Raw genomic sequence first — 18698 nt, 5'->3', positions numbered from 1 at the left:
TACTTGGTTGAAAGATAGTAAGTGGACTAAACTCCCTGTGAAATGATTCTTTCTGGCAAGCTGTCATTTTGAAGTAATCAACGAAAGAAGGCCTTTCCAACGGTTCATCTTAAGACGCACCGTATGAAAATTTAAATTAGTAGTTCGTTTTGTTATTCGGCGAAGCGCGCGCAAGCATTAGCACGACGCACCAAGCGCGCAGTTGCTATAATTCATCGGATCAGTGCGCGACATCGGGTATAGCTGCAATCGGCTAGTGAGAACGTGTTTCGGACGCTGAATTTAGGCCCAATTCAAAACATGATTCAGCAACTTTTGATTTGAAATTGAGATCCTAGAATGCTGTTTTTCTCGGAATATACAGCTGAAGCTGAGCTGAAACTTCATCAGGTTAGTTGTTCAGTATCCTTCATTAGATTTTGAACACTTTTGTTGCTTCAAACGAACAAAATGCACAAATTACAAATGATGGACTATATCTTTAAATGTGATCCATGGACAAGGTTAAAAAAAAAAACGGTGTTTGTGTTCAAAATTCTATAACTGGAAAAGTACATGAGCGATTAGAATTATTCTTTCACTAAAAGCTCATTGATTGGGCTTTCATGTCCTACATTTGAAAAATGCTACATGCAGAAATTCTTTTACAAAAATAGGGGGCGCCATTTGGGTTTCCTTTTTTGGTTTTGACTCGCCCTGTAAACCACGGTTCTCTACGTACTGTTCTTGTTTATTCAACTGTATTTGCCCATCTAATTTGTATACTGCAGGGAGGTCCCAACGTTTGTCAAGATAATCGTCGCCAATTTACATTACGGTTGATCAATTTACATTAAATTTCAGTTTAAAAAAAAAATTCCACTGACATGGTTTTTCGAGGTAATTTCATGACCAGTGAATGATCAATATCTTCAAAAATAAAAAGCTTCTTTTTTCTGACCGTGGATAGAAGCTAAAAAAATACCTGCATCCACATTCCGATACACTAAATCTGTGTAATTATTGGTTATTTTATGCCATGATGATTGTGTACGTTTCTCCCTGCACGTGCTTGTCCAGTCCCGAACTTGGTTCATCTGCGAAACAAATCAAAGGCCATGTTAATTACTACCTTCTTTGTTCTATTTCTACCGTTTAATTGCACAGTTACTCTTGATTGCATGATCTGCTGACAGTTAGTGAAGAATTCATAACTCACTTCAGCAGAAATTATTATTATTGTATTAGCATCCTTCGCAGCTTGACTTTTTTTAGAGAATTATTTCTTTGCTTGCACCGTAAGCACAGATAGGGATCATAAAAGCAAAATTTTCGTGCCCAGATGGTTAAAAAGAAGGAAATTTTTAAAAGAGTATGCCCCTCTCATTGACAGCCATATTAGTTGGAAAATTACAACTGCGTGTTCAACGCCATCAGGTGCGTGTGTGCGCAGTGTGCAAAATGTTCTAGACGCGCGCATGTTGCTCAAAATTTCTTAGAAATACGGCGCAGCCAATGGGCGTCTAGGAAAACTGGCACCCCAAAAGCCGATGCACATGACAATCTGTAGTAAGTGATGTCATTTGAGAGCGATCTACTGGTAATTATATAGAAATCAACAAAAAGTAACTGCGCCGAAACGGACTTCAAAATGATATTAACAATGCCGGTTTGGGGATAAAAATTGTACGACTGTATTACGATCAAACATCAGAAGTCATCTCGTAGGGGCTTAATCAATTACATGTACATAACCTAATGAGCTTAGTCAATGAATGAAATAGAAGATCAAGACATGTTATTCTGAGATGAGTCAGACACAAGCTTACCTTTGATTGTTTGAAGTGAAAATAAACACTCCTCCTGAAAATTTTGGACCATCTAAGGAGGAAAAAAAGAAATAGAAAGGCTTATTCAAGTTAAAAGAAAAGGTCTTTCGTAAAGTCTACATGAAATGAATACCATTTGCGAATCATGGGTCTGAGAATTTAGCTTGTTTTCCTTCTCTGATGGCTTGGAATATTGACCAATGAAAGAAATGCAAGGCTCATTAATATGGATGAGATGTACATATATATTGGCTCGTAGAATGCCATAGTCCAGTGGCTACGGTGTTTGACTCATGTACAATGGTGCGTGGGTTCGAACCCTGCCAGGAACATGGCGTCTGTGCCCTTGGGCAACATACTTTACTACAATTGCCTCTCTCCACCCAGGAGAGAGGCAATTGTAGGTACCTTTGAAGGTAGAGGACCGAACGTGCGCTGATATCGGCTGCTGTGTGGTACTGAGGTCTGATGAACGGGGGAATAATTGTAAAGCGCTTTGAGAGTGTTGATACGATGGAAAGCGCTATTATAAGCATTACAATTTATCTTATTTATTTTGTATGTACACACTATCAATGATGTGATTGGCCCACTCACCTCATCACTGACAAGAACACGGATACCAGTCGGCCCTTGTCGTAGTATTGTGGATATATGCTCTGAGGGAATGTGGTACAATGTTGCCAGTTTGGCGCGTAATTCCTGTAACGTCTGCAACTCTAGGTACACAGCATGATACACTACGAAAACAAACAGAAATGGAGGGAGAATGAAAAATGGTATATAAATTGATATTACATGTACACCTCATTTTAAAGATATAGTCCATCATTTGTATTTGTGCATTTTGTTTGTTTGAAGCAACAAAAATGTTCAAAATCTAATGAAGGATACTGAACAACTAACCTGATGAAGTTTCAGCTAAGCTTCAGCTGTATATTCCGAGAAAAACAGCATTCTAGGATCTCAATTTCAAATCAAAAGTTACTGAATCATGTTTTGAATTGTTTTGAATTGCAGCTATATGCGACGTCGCGCACTGATCCGACGAATTATAGCAACCGCGCGTGCGTGTGCGTCGTGCCAATGCTTGCGCGCGCTTCGCCGAATAACAAAACGAACTACTAATTTTAATTTTCCTACGGTGCATCTTAAGACGCACCGTTGGAAAGGCCTTCTTTCGTTGATTACTTCAAAGTGACAGCTTCCCAGAAAGAATAATTTCACAGGGAGTTTAGTTCCCTTACTATCTTTCAACCAAGTTTGTTTTTCAACAATAATTACGCCAGTTACTTTTCAGATGGCTGCAAATGATGGACTATAGCTTTAATACAAATGTTTCATATTTCACTCGGCCAAATAATAACGGCAATGCCCATACCTTGTTCCTGCTCTTGACACACATACAGCGTCAGTCTCGGTCTAACATGTCTGGGGAAAACACAAATAGAAGGAAACATGTCATGAAACCAAAACCAAGATTTGAAACATTTCTATTACTGTTGCACGAGTTGCAACGCGTAACCCGTTGCAACTTGCAATGCGTCTTATGAGCCGTTTCACAAATATTATGATGTGTTCAACGTATCATATATTCCTTGAAAAGGCTTAAAACACATCAAAAGTTACATGTCTAGTGGTCATCACGAAATAAGAAGCGTCCTTTTCTGAGCCAGGTTTATGCCATAAAAATTACATACGTTTGTGCTTACAATGCGTTGCACTTACGATGTGTTTTGTGAAATGAATCACGGGACGCGTTGCAGCTGCGATGCATCGTAGGGATACGACGTGTCGCAGTGCTGCGATGCATCGTAAGTTACAATGAGTTTCGTGAAATTGGGCGCAGCAGCCGATTTCACAAATAATTTTGCAGCTTGCACCATGCGTAGGAACAATTTTGTGTGCAGCTTCGCAATAAAGTTACGATTGATTTCACAAACTTGGTGTAGCTGCGCAACATTTAAAATAATTTAAACGTCTTGGACGAGTGTAACAACAACATTTACGATGGCTGTTTGTTTGTGAATTTATGCGTTTGCGAAACAACCGTTGGATCACCTCAGCCCACCATTTTGAAAATTATTTTGTCTGACTTTCTTCGGACGGCAACTCTAAAGAAATATGTTACGAGTAAAATAGAAATTCATTTACTTCAAATTTGAAGTTGTGAGTCTCGTATCAAGCTTGATAAGTTGTGCAATAACGGGCTCCATGACAGTCCCGATTTGCTGTTAAAATATGTCATTTTCAGTCGATACGCCACAACTTACGCCTCCTAAAATGATTGCACAAGTTCCGCCATAATTTATTGCACAAGTCGCAGACTTATGCACTATCCGTCTTTCGTGAAATCATAAGTGAAATGTTGCACAGCGTGAAATGTTGCGCAACTTACGCTGTAACTTGTGGCGCAAGCAGAGTTGCGCCATTGCATAAGGTTTCGTGAAATCGGCTGCAGGTCTCATGATTTCAATTAGATCCCTCTGTGAACGAGATTCAGAATCAGATGCAAAATTTTTATTCATTTGTTCCGCAAAATCTGGCCTCTGATATAATATCTTTGAACTCTTATACAACAGACTGTGTTCATTGCATGTTGCATGTACATGCATTGATCATGATAGTAAGCTTCCCATAATGAATGGTTGGACGGGTTGGTACGTCTTGTCGTCACAAATTGTTTGACAGCAATCACCATCGCCTTTGGGAATAAAATGAATAATGTTTACTAATTTTATACTATATGACCGACCTTTTCTGGAGTGCGTTGTTTAACCTGATTCCGTCTGCTGGTCCCATGATTTGTATTAGATCCTGCTTACCAAGTCGCAAGAGATCAGCACCTGACGCCAAAAAAAAAAACGGAATTCAGAAAAAAAATCTGAAAAAAAGTTTCCAACATGCAACACTTTGGCACATTAAAATTTTCGAATGGGCTCAGAGTGTTGACAACAAAGGCTTTCCAATTTTTTTTTTTTTTTGGGGGGGGGGGGGGAGGGTTGTGGAGGGAAAATTAACATCTGTGAACTCTGATCACCCCGTTCTTGACCAAGTGGTTCTTTATCGAGCACGATCTAGATTGAAGACGTGACGTTTACACATTTAATCGATATGTTTTTCTAAAACTTTTAAACGAAACCCACATTACAAAAAGTGACATAATGTTTACTCCATCTGCCCTCAAAGTAATACATGCATTTTACAAAACAATATAGAATGCCTTTAAACCCATTTCATTTCCAAAGCAACATGAAAGTCCATTAGGCCAAAATAAAAAAGGTTCAGGTTTCTGGTCTGCATGTGCATCGCCGTAGCCATGCACGTCAGCAAAATTAAAAAGTTTTGTTTTTTCAACGTAAGATGATGTCTCAAAACCGCCAAACTCACTGGTTTGACTGGAATCCTGCTGTCGCACAATTTTAATATGTTTTTAGATGGGGTTACGATCGAGTATAAGCTTTATGTGGCCTCTCTGGGCTCCCATACATTTTGCACTAAATTTAGTTGGGCACCATTTGCAGTCATCAGGCGAAATTTGAAGGGAAAAAAAGTAAGAAAAAAAAAAAAAGCCACGTCGCCACACCACTTTTGGGGCGATCTCCATACCAGAAACCGGAGCCTTTTTTGGGGCCTTATGAATGATCTTTTTTTTGTAGATTGGGGTCGATGATGCCCTTCATGCATGTATATTCAGAGATTTAGGTCATGTATTTGTCATGTGTGAAGTATTCGGTGACTTGTGACCCTGCCACTTACCTGCAAAGTTTTGAAAGAGCTTGGTGTATGTACCAAAGCGGTTTTGCTTCAACCAATCCTGAGTGTCCTGAATGCTTGTCCCAACGGATGGCGTACCCTTTACAATTTGAAATGAAACAAAACACAACCTGTGAGGAAGATACATGTGAAGATGCTGTGTTGTCTAAATTAACAGACTTGGACAAATGTGCGCAATATTTTGAAGTTGATTCGGCAATTTTAACAAATGTTACCAAAGATACGGAAATACTCTCGTTTTTAAATGTGGCAGACATATGTTCGCTGTAATTTTTATTTATTTTTCATCAAAAAGCGTACATCATACTTTTTCAACCTTAGTGAAATACGTTACCAAAAAATGGCAATTGAATAACAAAATGATAACAATTTTGTTTGTGTTCATCAAAAGCGTACATCATACTTTTTCAACCTTAGTGAAAAATGTAACCAAAAAATGGCAACCAAAAAACAAAATGATAATAAAACTAATCTGCTTTTTAAACTTTTAAACTAAAAACAAAAAAAAAAAACAGATTGATTGCAACTTTTCACCGCTGCAAGGACCGATCTAGGAAGTGGGTTCTTTGTTAATTGCAACCCCACAAATTGAACATTTGACTTTTTCAAAGGGATGGTGTAATCAGTGAACAGAGACTGCAGTTCCCACGTCCACTTTCTGAAGAGAAACCTCAGACTTACCACGAAGTTGCCTGCGCCCAAGTGCTCCACCGTCTCACTGCTTGACGACTGGTTGTTAGCTGAACTACAGGACAGAAAATTTGAACCATTCACTCAGAGGTTTAAAAGTAGCTTTTGGCGGGGGGGGGGGGGGGGGGGGGTGATCAATTATTAAATTTGTCCTCAATTAACCCTTACCCTACTAGACCCTCCAACGCATGCCAATATGTGCCTCAAGAAAATCTCCTATGTTTTTTGCATGGCCCTCCAATATCTGCCATGTCATTTCAAGGGTAACTGGACAGGCACTCCAATACATGCCACAGAGAACAATGAGAGTCCTCTGATAACAAAGTGAGTGCCCCCAGCTGGTCAGTATCAGGCACCCTCCAGGGCCTCCAACTCCTGCCAATTGGAGCCTTCACAGTCAAGATAGTTTATCCTCCAATTAACTGCAGCTGGAGGGCATTGGCATAACCAACTGACATGCAGTAAACTACCCTCAGAGAGTAAGGGTTAATAAAATATATACCCGACCAACCCTCCTGATATTTTTTCACGTGTGGGCAACACAATTTTTTTGGTTGGCTTTATGAAACCATACTTGATTTCTGGCAAACTCTCAAATTTGCCAACTACAGGGCGAGTCAAAAAGAGTGATCGAGATGGAATTTTTTTTTTTTTTAAATGTAGCTCGCTCCATTTGAATAAAAGACATGTTATTGACTTGTAACTGTGAACATTTCACGTATAATTTGCATACTCTATTCACAAGGTTTTTTTTATTTGAATACAAATATCACAAAATTCAGCTGTCCACCAGTGATCATTTACAATGCTATGCATTGCTCATGTTGATGAAAAAATCTTTTTAATAGCCCATGGAGGTTTGCTTCCTCTTATGAATGAATGAAAACTTACAAATATCACCATCATCATCTCACTAGAAAAGACTTGATTATGTTCCTCATATACACAAAATACAAAATCTGACAGTGAAATTTAAGTTTCAGTCTTGCCTTGAATTATTAAAAATTTCATTTGTATGTGAATGCCTGTGCGTAATCTCTGGTTCATTCTCAGCTGAATAGCTTCAAAATGGTATTCCATGGACAGCTGTAAAATGTGATTCTTTTAGTAAATTTGCTAACTTCCAAAAGCATGGACCAATTTCAGTTATTCCTTTTTTTTAACTGAGTGGAAGAACATGCTCATTAAATTATGCTTCACTGGTGTGTCAAATTTAATTGCTTTTAAAAGGGGGAGATCGTTAATCCTGGTCACTTTCTTCCTTCTTTCTTCCTTCCTCGAAAGTGCAGCCTCATGTTTATGAGGATAAACGCACTGCCAGAAACATCAGGGCGAACCCCTTCTCTAAGCAACAAGTGTTGCTGGATTCTTTTACCTGCTTTGTACAACACATGGGGCCTACGGCTTTACGTCCCATCCAAAGGACGAAGCAATAATGGTTAAGTGTCTTGCTTAAGGACACGAGTGTCAAGACCGGGACTCGAACCCACACTCTGCTGGCCAGGAACACCAGAGCTTGAGTACGGTGCTCTTAACCGCTCGGCTATGACACTTCTTTTTGACTCACCCTGTATAAATGCTTCAATGTGTGAGTGGGATAGTTTAATCCCAACTTACTCTTCAAATGATCCAAAGGAGTCATCTGGATGGAAGATGGGTGACTGCTCTCTCAGCTGTAAGGGCACAGGGATGTTCTCGGTAGGTAACTGTGAGAGTCAACCACAAATACACATAGTCCAAGATTAACTGGCTGATCCTTATTAATGTATTGGGCCCAATTTCACAAAAAAGTGCGAAGCTTGCCCCATGCGAAAGACTTACGCAACAAATTAGTTGCGCAGCTGCACAATAAATTTACGATCGATTTCACGAAACTTGGTGTAGCTGCACAACGTTTAAAAGAATTTAAACATCTTAGACAAGGATAATAACAGCATTTACGACGGCTATTTGTGTACGAATTTGTTCGCTCACAAAACAGTCGTTGAATCACCTCAGCCCGCCATTTTGAAAATTATGTTGTCTGATTTTCTTCGGAATCATGCGGGAACTCAAAAACTTTTGTCACTAGTAAAATACAAATTCACTTACTTCAAACAAAGAGCTGTGAGTGTCTTGTATCAACCTTAATAAGTTTTGCAATAAGTGGCTGCACGACGCTCAAGATTTTAAAATACACACAATTGCGGGTAACACCATGTGGACAGATTTGCTGGTAAAATAGGTCATTTTCAGTTGCTACTCTACAACTTACGCTACCTAAAATGATTGCGCAAGTTACGCTATAATTTATTGCACAAGTTGTGGACTTACGCACTATGAGAATTGCGTGAAATTGTCATGAATGAAATGTTGCACAGCGTGAAATGTTGCGCAGCTTACGCAATAAATTGTGGTGCAAGCAGAGTAGCACCATTGCGTAAGGTTTCGTGAAATCGGTTGCTGGGCCAATTTTTGGGGCAGTAAAGTGAGTAACGGGTAGGACAGTTTGAAGCAGTTTGTGATAGTTATATAACTATCACAAACTGCCAAAAAAAAAACTTGATTAAAAACCCCTTTCACCATGGAAATGTTGACATCACACAACAAACCATACTTTTCATTCATTAAAATTAAGCCTCACGATGAGAAGTAACGAACACTACCAAATGTTTCAACCACCGATTTACATGTGTCGTGAAATGAATAAAGAGACCAATGGGAATACAACAAACAAATACAGCCCCCCCCCCTTACCCTATCCCCATGCCCTGACACCTTCCCTGCAGACACCTTTCATTTGTTCACAGTACTGCTAACCACTAGTAACTCTGAAATATCTATACAAATGACACTAATGACACAAAAATTATCTGTACTAATGACATAAAGTGTGCTATACTCATATAATCGGCCAAAACTGTTGACATTAATACTAAGTTTGTTTGTTTTTTGGCTAGGAAAAACATAGTTTAATATTGCAGGAATGAGTACTGGTCTCAGTTTTGTTAGTATAAAAATTGCTGGCCAATAATTTTCCACTCGAAGGTACAAGCAATCGGTTGTTTTTATTTTGTTGTTTTTTCCTCTATGAAATCGATTAAAGTGCAAGAAATAAACTCTTTTGTGCTCATGTATGTACAAAATATGAAAAGTAAGAAATTGAATGCATCCTCTTTGGAATACATTACTTCCAAGCATGATGTACAAGTGGCATTGTACAGCTTGTGAATTTGTTAATCTGAAAGCTGTGTCACTAAGAGTTTCACCAAAACAGTTAGTTCAACCATTTTTCTAGTTTATATCCACTACAACAGTTCTCACATGATGGAATGTGACATCAAGTATTTCTACGTCGCCCTTATGATCACAGTTGGATAATGAATTTTTTTTTAAATTACTGTGATGTAATACAGAAAATCATTGGCCTTTTAAAAATGATGTGGTTATAGCTCACTCGGAAGGGGGAAACATGCTTGTGCATTAAGGGGCTCTGCCCCAGCGACCAGTCTAACTCTGACGGACTCTGAAAAAAATGAAAAACAACATAAAATGATCCACAAGAAAATAGCAATCTCAGAATAAAATATCTTTTAAAGGTTTCATTATGGTAAGTTTTCTAGCAGTGACAATATAAGGCTCCATAACAAAAAACAATTGTTTATTGTCCCATAAGCTATAAAATTTGGTGGAGTCTTTTACTTTGTTATGGTATTTTGTAAACTGCCCCCCCCCCCCAAAAAAAAAATTGATTTCCTGAGAGAAAATTGCCTGCCACAGCAGCTAACTTAGGCTACATAGCACAGTGGAAATGTTTTCTGAATGAAATTGCAATTCGCTCAACTGTCAAAGCTGCTTGAGGCAAGGATGACGAACTTAGGAATTTTTTTTATGGGGCCTTTTTTGGCTGTTTCAAATGTAATGAATGCAAATGTGAAACAATCATTGCATGCTGTTGGTTTAACCACTGCTTTAGCACTAAAGCTTCCAATTTGGTCATGCAGTGTGTACATCAACTACAGAGTGAGTCCAAAAAAGCGGAACCCAAACCCCAACAATTATATTTCATATTTAAAAAAAATATGTAGCACCAAACATAATAATGACTGGAAAGCCAATTTCATAAGCTACTTTTAGATGAAAAAATATCTGACATTGCTCAATCCGTTCAAAGAATATCACCGTTTAAACACAATGACCCTAAAACCTCTTTCGTCCAAAAATGTAATTTCAAGAATCGTCGTCACAATTGTCTTCAATCATCACCAGTGATAAAACCTCAGTTTGAAAGTTAAATATATTCAACAAAGTCCTTTTGAAGGCCTGTCTTTTAAAAAAATGTGGATTTTATAAATCATATTGTTTGCCTAACCAGGGTTGTTTATAAAGATGTTGTGTACTACACTTGTTGACAGTTATTGCAACAAGTATTCTGTGTCATTTTCTTTGTTGTTCCAAACAGTCAGAATACACAATAAACTGGTTTTTTTTTAGACGAAACAGGTTTTAGGGTCATTGCGCTTAAATGGTGATATTCTTTGAACGGTTTGAGCAATTTCAGCAATTTTTTCATCTACAAGTAGCTTATGTAATTGGCTCTCCAGTCATTAGTTTTGGCGCTAGATATTGTTTTAAATATGAAATATATTTTTAGGGGTTTGGGTTCCCCTTTGTTTGACCCACCATGTACAGAGTGTGTATCCTAATGTAGGACTGGAAAGGAGTCTAGTGTCAGAACCGATCAAAACTAATTTGCATATCACATACAAAGGCCCACTTTCCAGTTAACAGTAAACACATAGACATGCCAGCGCAGCATGCTAGTCTTGGTATTTGCGTACATGTAATTCAAACTGCCACACGTGCCAGAGATACTTCAAAAGATTTCAAGTTAAAATGATGTATAATCTTACCGGCGGCACTTTCCCGTTGCTTTCTGATCCAGACAAATGTATTTCTTGCTTCAAAATGAGAAAAAAATACAGAAATCCACGTCACAAAGTGAAAGCAAGATTTTGAGATGTTCATTAACCTCAGAAATGTTCACTCAAATTTACCTCAAACTTTAAGCTCATTATATTTACCTCAGTTGGGACTGTAAACCCATCATATTTACCTCAGTCAGGACTGTGCACTCATTATATTTACCTCAGTCAGGACAATACACTCATTATATTTACAAACAAACACAATGTACCTCAGTCAGGGCTGTACACTCATTATATTTACCTCAGTCAGGACAATACACTCATTATATTTACCTCAGTCAGGGCTGTACACTCATTATATTTACCTCAGTCAGGACTGTGCACTCATTGTATTTACCTCAGTCAGGACTGTGCACTCATTGTATACCTCAGTCAGGACTGTACACTAATTGTATTTACCTCAGTTAGGACTGTACACACATAATATTTACCTCAGTCAGGACTGTGCACTTATCATATTTACCTCAGTGTGGACTGTACACTCATCATATTTACCTCACTCAGAATTTTACACAAATTATACTTACATCAGTCAGGACTGTGCACTCATTATATTTACCTCAGTCAGGACTGTACACTCATCATATTTACCACACTCAGACTTTACACAAATTATTCTTACCTCGGTCAGGACTGTGCACTCATAGGACGGATGGTATTTCTCTTTTTCTGAGTCGGATATTTTGTCCATTTTGTCTCGGTCCGTCTTGTGTTTTCTGTCTGCTCCCTTCGGCTGTTTATGCAAAAAGAGAGCAACAAAAAAGCATCAATCTAAATCTCAGTTGAGCATGTTTGATGTCATAGAAATCAGTGGCCAATATCAGTAGCGGTCAATGTTTGTGATATCTTTGGATTGTTTTGGGAAATTCTAGGATACTTGAGATGATCTATTCTTTGTTGGGGTAGTGTCAAAAGAGTTTTGTCATAGTATTGGCATCTGGTGGTACCCATGTCATGTACAGCCGTTTTGGTTTTTTTCTAATTTTTTTTGCAGATGTCTTTTCTTTAGGCCTTGTGTGCATCTCGTCTTGCACTTTTGTCTAGTTCTTTTACAATTAGAAGTCTAAGCTGTAGGTCTGGACACCTGCTTTGAACACGGCCTTAGATAGAACTGAGTAAGTCTGGTACCTTGAAGACTTTGACTTGACAGCTAGCTGAGTGAAAGGGTTTCTCCTGTTCCTTGCCATGGATGTGCGTATCCACATGAAGACGAAAGACAACACCTTTCTCCCCTCCGTGCTTCTTGGGTGTGAACTCTGTGCTGATACAATTAACCTGGGGAAAAAAACACCAAAAAAGTCACAGTATTTTTATAATTTGCAGCTTATTTACAGATTGCCCATCAATATTTCAATGGCATCAAAAGACCATTAACAGAGTACAAAAGTGGGATATTGTTAAAATAGCGGAAAAAAAGTCAAAAGAAAGTTCTAAAATGGCTATATACTTAAGACACACCGCAGGAAAATTTAAATTAGTAGTTCGTTTTGTTATTCGGCGCAGCGCGCGCAAGCATTGGCACGACGCACAGGCGCGCGCGGTTGCTATAATTCGTCGGATCAGTGCGCGACATCGCGCATAGCTGCAATTCAAAACAATTCAAAACATGATTCAGTAACTTTTGATTTGAAATTGAGATCCTAGAATGCTGTTTTTCTCGGAATATATAGCTGAAGCCGAGCTGAAACTTCATCAGGTTAGTTGATCAGTATCCTTCATTAGATTTTGAACACTTTTGTTGCTTCAAACGAACAAAATGCACAAATTACAAATGATGGACTATATCTTTAACCCTCCCTCTCTGGCTGGCAATTTCAACAAGGCCGGCTCAGCAGTCAAAATAAATCAAATGACTGTTGAGTGCTCCCTGCCATCACAAAGCAGGATTGACTGGCTGTGATTGTTTATACGAAACCTGATATACATTGTATATAGCTATATGCCTTGACTGTAGGAGATTGATAAGCCAGCTGTGCCTACCAGTCACCTGCTTTTGTCTGTTGATAAAATTTGACAGACACAGTGCCTATAAGAAATAAGATCTGACTGTTAGTGATCAGCCTGTGTAAAAGGCATGGCAGGGGAACAGAATTGTGACATTCTGTGACTGATTGAACAAAAGGACGGTTGATAAAGAAAAATGGAACATTGCTTTAAAAACTATCTTGAGGTACCTGAACAAAGCAGCTAGCAATTTGAGTAGGGTCCCAGAGGAATTCCACGGCATTCAGGGCGCTGGAGCTGGCGTTGAACTCAATGAGATTGTGTGAGAGTGGTACGTCTAACTTGATCAGGCGTTCACCGGGACGATTGGTCCGCCACGAGGCCAGCTGTTCAGACTCGGCATACTGGAGTCGTTTGTCGTTGAAGAGAACTCGAACTACACTCTGCAAAGATTATAAACATTTGGAGAAATCTGAGGAAACGTTGTGCTATTTAAATTCAGAGAAGGGGAAAGTACAAGGTAACTACTCATGCACATCAAAAACTTGTCCTCTTTGAGAGCACTCTATGCAAAGGGTCTATCAGGGATGCCAGTGGGTTTTTGCTCCAGGGCCTGAAAAAATTGATGTAGATGGCGGCAAGCATGCACAAAATGACCCCATTTAGACAAGCCTATGGAGTTTTTGTACTCTAAGTTTTGTTTGTCTCAGATTTTGCGCTTCCCGCGTCCATTTGTATATCATGTAGTTGGACAATATTTCGCAGCTGCGTTGACACGATTCTAACGCGATTCTACCGCGATAGGTCAATTACCATCGAGCACTGCATGCACAATTTACCATAGAGCACTGCATGCACAATTTTTTTCTCTCTTTGCGTGCTACACGAGGATTAATTTTTTTCTGGCCTGTGAAGGGATGGAATGCCTGACTTTGTTTTTCCAAAATACATGAAAAAGCCTGAATTTAGGCCATAGCCTGAAAACTGGCATCCCTTGTCTCTATACTTGTGAGGATCGTTGGGAAATTTTGACCTATTCCTTACCTTGAGTAATTTGCCTTCAAACTGCGAGACATCTCCTAGTTTCTTCAGTCTCATCTCGTACGACTTGCCTTGGTTGAGGTATGTCAGTGTTTCTTCGTTCACCTTAGTGGCCGGTGAGGTGGCTGCATTTAATATGTACTGAAATCTAAAAGCAATTAAAAATATAAATAATAAGAAATTATAATTGTTGTACAAACCGATACTGAACTAACACCTGTTGTTTACACTGCTCTCAAATAACCTATTCCAGTTTGGTTGTTTCCCAGCACAAACACACACTGTTAACCCTGCTAGGATGTAACCTCAATCCTGCAAAATCCTCAAACTGCCTCCATGTAAAAATTGCAGACAGCCCCAATCCTCCAAAAATCATCCATTATTTCTTGAATGATTCCTTGGAGGCATGACCACTGCCTCGATCCTTCAAAATCGACAGCAATGACTGTCAAGATATTGAGGCAGGGCCAGTGACATCCTGGAGCAGTGCGAAGGATTTCAAGTATATTCTAGACCTAAATTTATGCACGGCTGAGCAAAAACGACTCATGGACCAGCCTAAGACCTTGACACAGTGCATCCTCCAAAATCAGTCACACGTTTTTGCCATATAGCCTTAATCCTGCCAAATCCTCCATTTTGCAAAGAGGATTTTGAAGGATTTGGGAAGGTTAGGGTTAACCCTAACCGCACTGAATCCTCCAAAATCCTTTTTTGCAAATTGGAGGAATTTGCAGGATTGAGGTTACATGGCAAAAGTGCGTTGCTGATTTCGGAGTACGCACTGTGTCAAGGTCTTGGGCCGGACCTTGTGTTGTTTATGCTCAGCCGTGCATAAATTTAGTCCTTGATTATACTTGACATCCTCCGCACTGCTCCAGGATGTCACTGCCTCTGCCTCAGCCTATTGACAGACATAGCCGGAGGATTTTGCAGGATTCAGGCAGTGGTCATCCCTCCATGGACCATATTCAAGAAATAACGGAGGAATTTGCAGGATTGAGGCTATATGCTATTTTTCCATGAGGCCAATTGGAGGATTTTGCAGGATTGAGGCTACATCCTAGCAAAAAGGCCTAGGGAGTTAGGGTTAATAAAAGAAATATAGTAGTGATGTTTTGAGATGAAACAAACAGGAGAAAGGAGAAACCAAAACACAAGTAACTGTACCCTAGGTTTTGACAAATTGTTCACCAAAAATGTGGGTTCTACATTCTACCACACACCTTCAAAGTGTAAATGGAACAATATCAAGAGTTTAATTTTTGATGATTCACAGTCAACAAAGTTGGCTTCTTACTTCATGAACAATTTTTTTGCAAATTCAAGACAAGCCACATACAGAGTTATGCTGCAAATATACTTACGCGTCTTCAACATTCTCTTGCTTGAAAATTGGCAGGGCCAGTACCTCACTGAAACAAAGACAAATCAGGCAGGATCGTTAAAATGAAGAGGTGACCAAAAAGCAATCAAACTCATCTAGAATTAATTAACTAATGACATGACTTTGGGGGAAAAAAAGTAAATTTCACAAATTATAAATCTAGTTTAGACATATACGTTACACCCAACTATAGCATCGTCCCAACTGTAGTTTGGACCATCCCAACTATACTTTGGACGGTTCCAACTTTAGTTGGGGCTATTGCTGTAGTTGGGACATAACATATACATGTACTTTACCTCATATTATAAGCGGCCGTGCCAAGCTCAGTGCCCAAACCGCTCAGGTTGGAATCAAAGTCCGCGGCTAAGCCCCCATCTAGCTGTAGTCTCCACGACATCTTTACTCAGTTACTACATAGGGCAAGGGAAAACGTCATTGATTATTTGAGTATTATTAAGTAATATATGACCAAGTAAGAACAACAAGCATTTGAAATAAACAGTGGCGCACCCAGGATTTGGCTTTTGGGGGGGGCTCACAATTTTTTTTTTTCAACTTTTTTAGAAGTTAAATTTTTTTTCAAAAAAATTTGCCCAAAAGTTTTGGCCGCAGAAAAAAATTGGGGTTTTTTTTTTGGGGGGGGAGGACTATTTTGACATTGGTGGCACCACTTACATGTACACCCCTATTATACTACTCGAAAATAGGCCACATTCATATCACCAAGGTCAAATCGTAGGACTAAAAAAAAAAAAAAAAAAAAAAAAAAAAAAGGACAACCTTTTTTTGGGGGGGGGGGGGCTCAAGCCCCCCGAGGGCCCCCCCCCCTTGGGTGCACCACTGAAAATAAATACCCTTATGATTATCAAAGCCATCTTGCACTTGAACAGCTGCTAAAAGAATCTGCACTTGCTTCTTGCACTTCCAAGTTATTATATTCTACCCATTTCATTCCACGGTACTTTTACCCAGCAACACGTACTCTTCTGAGTTCTGACACACTAAGCAAGACGACAAAAGTTTCAGGTGCTTATCGTCAACAAAACGGGTTAAAATATAAAGGCAGTTGATATTTTGCCGGCACCAGCATTATACTTCCTAACGCTAATTTGCCGTGAGTGTGCTCTGAGAACCCACATCAGTAGTTTCGGTGGAATCACTACAAGACACTTCAGGTTCTCGGACTCTTCTTTTCTCTCAAATGAAAACTACCCCAACTAAAAATTCGAAGAAGGAAATAGTAGATGAAAAATGGGCATTGTGGGATTCGAACTAGGGATCTTTCGATCTCACGGCACTCACGGAAAATAGTAGGTGATCTCACGGCACTCACGGAAAATAGTAGATGAAAAATGGGCATTGGGGGATTCGAACCAGGGATTCACGATCTCATGGCACTTACGGCAAAAAATCGTTACGAGGTATATTGCCGGTCGATCACAGCAAAATATCCACTAGGTGTGTCATTGTCAAAATAGAAAAATGTTGAACTATTCACAATTATAAAAAAACCTGGCCAGCACGTTCAGAAAGATCTTACTTTAGTATCCCCCATCATAAATTAAGAGTAAATTAATATTAGGCCTAGGCCTACCATTTTATTATTGTGGGGCCTCGGCTCAGGTCAGGGTATTCAATTTTTAACTTCGTTCACTCTTGTTTTCCTGCATGCAGTGCACTAGAAAAAATAATCTCGTAAAAAAAACAAGTTCAGGTCGGTTCATTTAGAGTTCAAACAGCGAAAAGCTACACTTCTTGATTAACAACTTTATGATGTAATTTACCAAGATCGGTTTTCCTTTTTGCACAATAATACGCGTCAACTGTCCAGATGATCCACACAAAACAGCGCGCAGCCCAGACACTGGACTGCGCAAGCAACCCCCTCAGCTCTTCGCAATGACTGCATGTTCAACCCTCTAAATTCGAATGACAAGTGCATTCTCTTCCCCTTAACCGAATACTCACCTTGTAATATCCTATCAGACGAAAAAAATGCAAGAAACGAGCAAATAATCTGCGCCAAAAATAAATCGTCAATCTCATTCATTTGTGCCGCAATCACACTGGCACGAAAAATACATGTGTGTGTATTTGACGGGTGACCAGACTTCTCTATGGTCTCATAAGGGTAGTTAGGAAAGACGTCAAAAGGACCAGTCTATTCGTCCTTGACCTTCATCTTACAAAGCAAACAACAAGCAGCTAAGTAAACAATTATAATAGTAGATGGAGAACATGAGTAATTAAAGAACGAGTTGCAGAAATCGAAACAACACGATTTCTACAAGAAGTTTGCCTAATGATCGCCAGATCTTTTAGTGTTTAATATAGTACTGTCTTTTTGAAACTATTTCTTTGGTTATTATTTCCGACCATGGAGGAATAAAAACCAATCCGACTGCCCTATTTTGGGCTTCCAATCGAGTCCCGACCCAAGAAAAAAAAAAAATGAAAACAGGAATAAATTAAAAAATAATAATGAATACAAATTTCAGGCAATCAGCCTCTGTGTCCTATTATTTGGAAATCTATATTGAAAATCTACTACTGCTGATACTTTCAAATCACATTTGTTAACTTTGGAAACACTGCTCAAGTCCTAGCTTCTCATCAACTAGATGTTCGTGTTGCCAGCATTGTCGCCTGCGTGTTTATAACATCTCTCCAGGGTGTGTTTACGCTAGTACCGAAGCAGGAGTAGACGCAGAAAATGAAAACCAGAGTTTTACGCGAATATTTTTGCGCCTCTATCATCATTATAGGTTCCTGGCAGGCTTGGCAGCCACTATAAAACCAAAACATTTACATGCATGTTAATAAGCTGCTTACTTCTTGCCCCCCCCCCCCAAAAAAAATCAGTGATATCAACTCATGATAAACTCATGGCACTTGGCATCATTTAATTCAGACATGATGTGCAATTTTTGAGAACCATAGAAATATTTATAAAAAGGGACGCCCTGATAGAAATCCAAGAGTCACGAGAGGGGGCGAAGGCCGGAGGGGGGGGGGGGGGGGGGGCTCATCGCCTTTTGCTGATCTTGACTCCATCAAGCATACATGTATGAGGTGAAAAGT

At 39.3% G+C, this 18698-nt stretch overlaps 1 protein-coding gene across 3 annotated transcripts; it reads right to left on the bottom strand.

Annotated features, from left to right (window-relative positions):
• Window positions 1-617: 617 nt before the first annotated feature.
• On the bottom strand, window positions 618-17735 carry LOC119729734 (upstream-binding protein 1-like). 3 transcript variants are annotated; one of them, XM_038202449.1, is made up of 18 exons: window positions 17586-17735; window positions 15914-16027; window positions 15595-15642; window positions 14231-14375; window positions 13417-13629; window positions 12371-12517; window positions 11888-11975; window positions 11371-11393; window positions 11168-11215; window positions 9712-9780; window positions 7893-7981; window positions 6267-6330; window positions 5568-5664; window positions 4564-4654; window positions 3190-3239; window positions 2406-2548; window positions 1809-1860; window positions 618-1076 (listed from the first exon to the last, which is right to left on the bottom strand). In XM_038202449.1, exons 2-18 carry the CDS (start codon window positions 16012-16014, stop codon window positions 1012-1014), a joined length of 1533 nt encoding a protein of 510 aa, XP_038058377.1. In that variant the 5' UTR covers window positions 16015-16027; window positions 17586-17735; the 3' UTR covers window positions 618-1011. The 3 variants fall into 3 exon arrangements, with proteins under 3 accessions (XP_038058377.1, XP_038058378.1, XP_038058376.1); XM_038202450.1 differs by lacking the exons at window positions 11371-11393; window positions 17586-17735 and adding an exon at window positions 17212-17295 and having other exon boundaries at window positions 11865-11975; XM_038202448.1 differs by lacking the exon at window positions 11371-11393 and having other exon boundaries at window positions 619-1076; window positions 11865-11975.
• Between the last annotated feature and the right edge of the window lie 963 nt (window positions 17736-18698).

The sequence above is a fragment of the Patiria miniata genome, unplaced genomic scaffold (assembly GCF_015706575.1).
Source record: "Patiria miniata isolate m_02_andy unplaced genomic scaffold, ASM1570657v1 HiC_scaffold_21, whole genome shotgun sequence".
NCBI classification, from domain to species: Eukaryota; Metazoa; Echinodermata; class Asteroidea; order Valvatida; family Asterinidae; genus Patiria; species Patiria miniata.
Note: the sequence above shows the minus strand (reverse complement) of the source record. Positions and strands in the feature narration are given on the sequence as shown.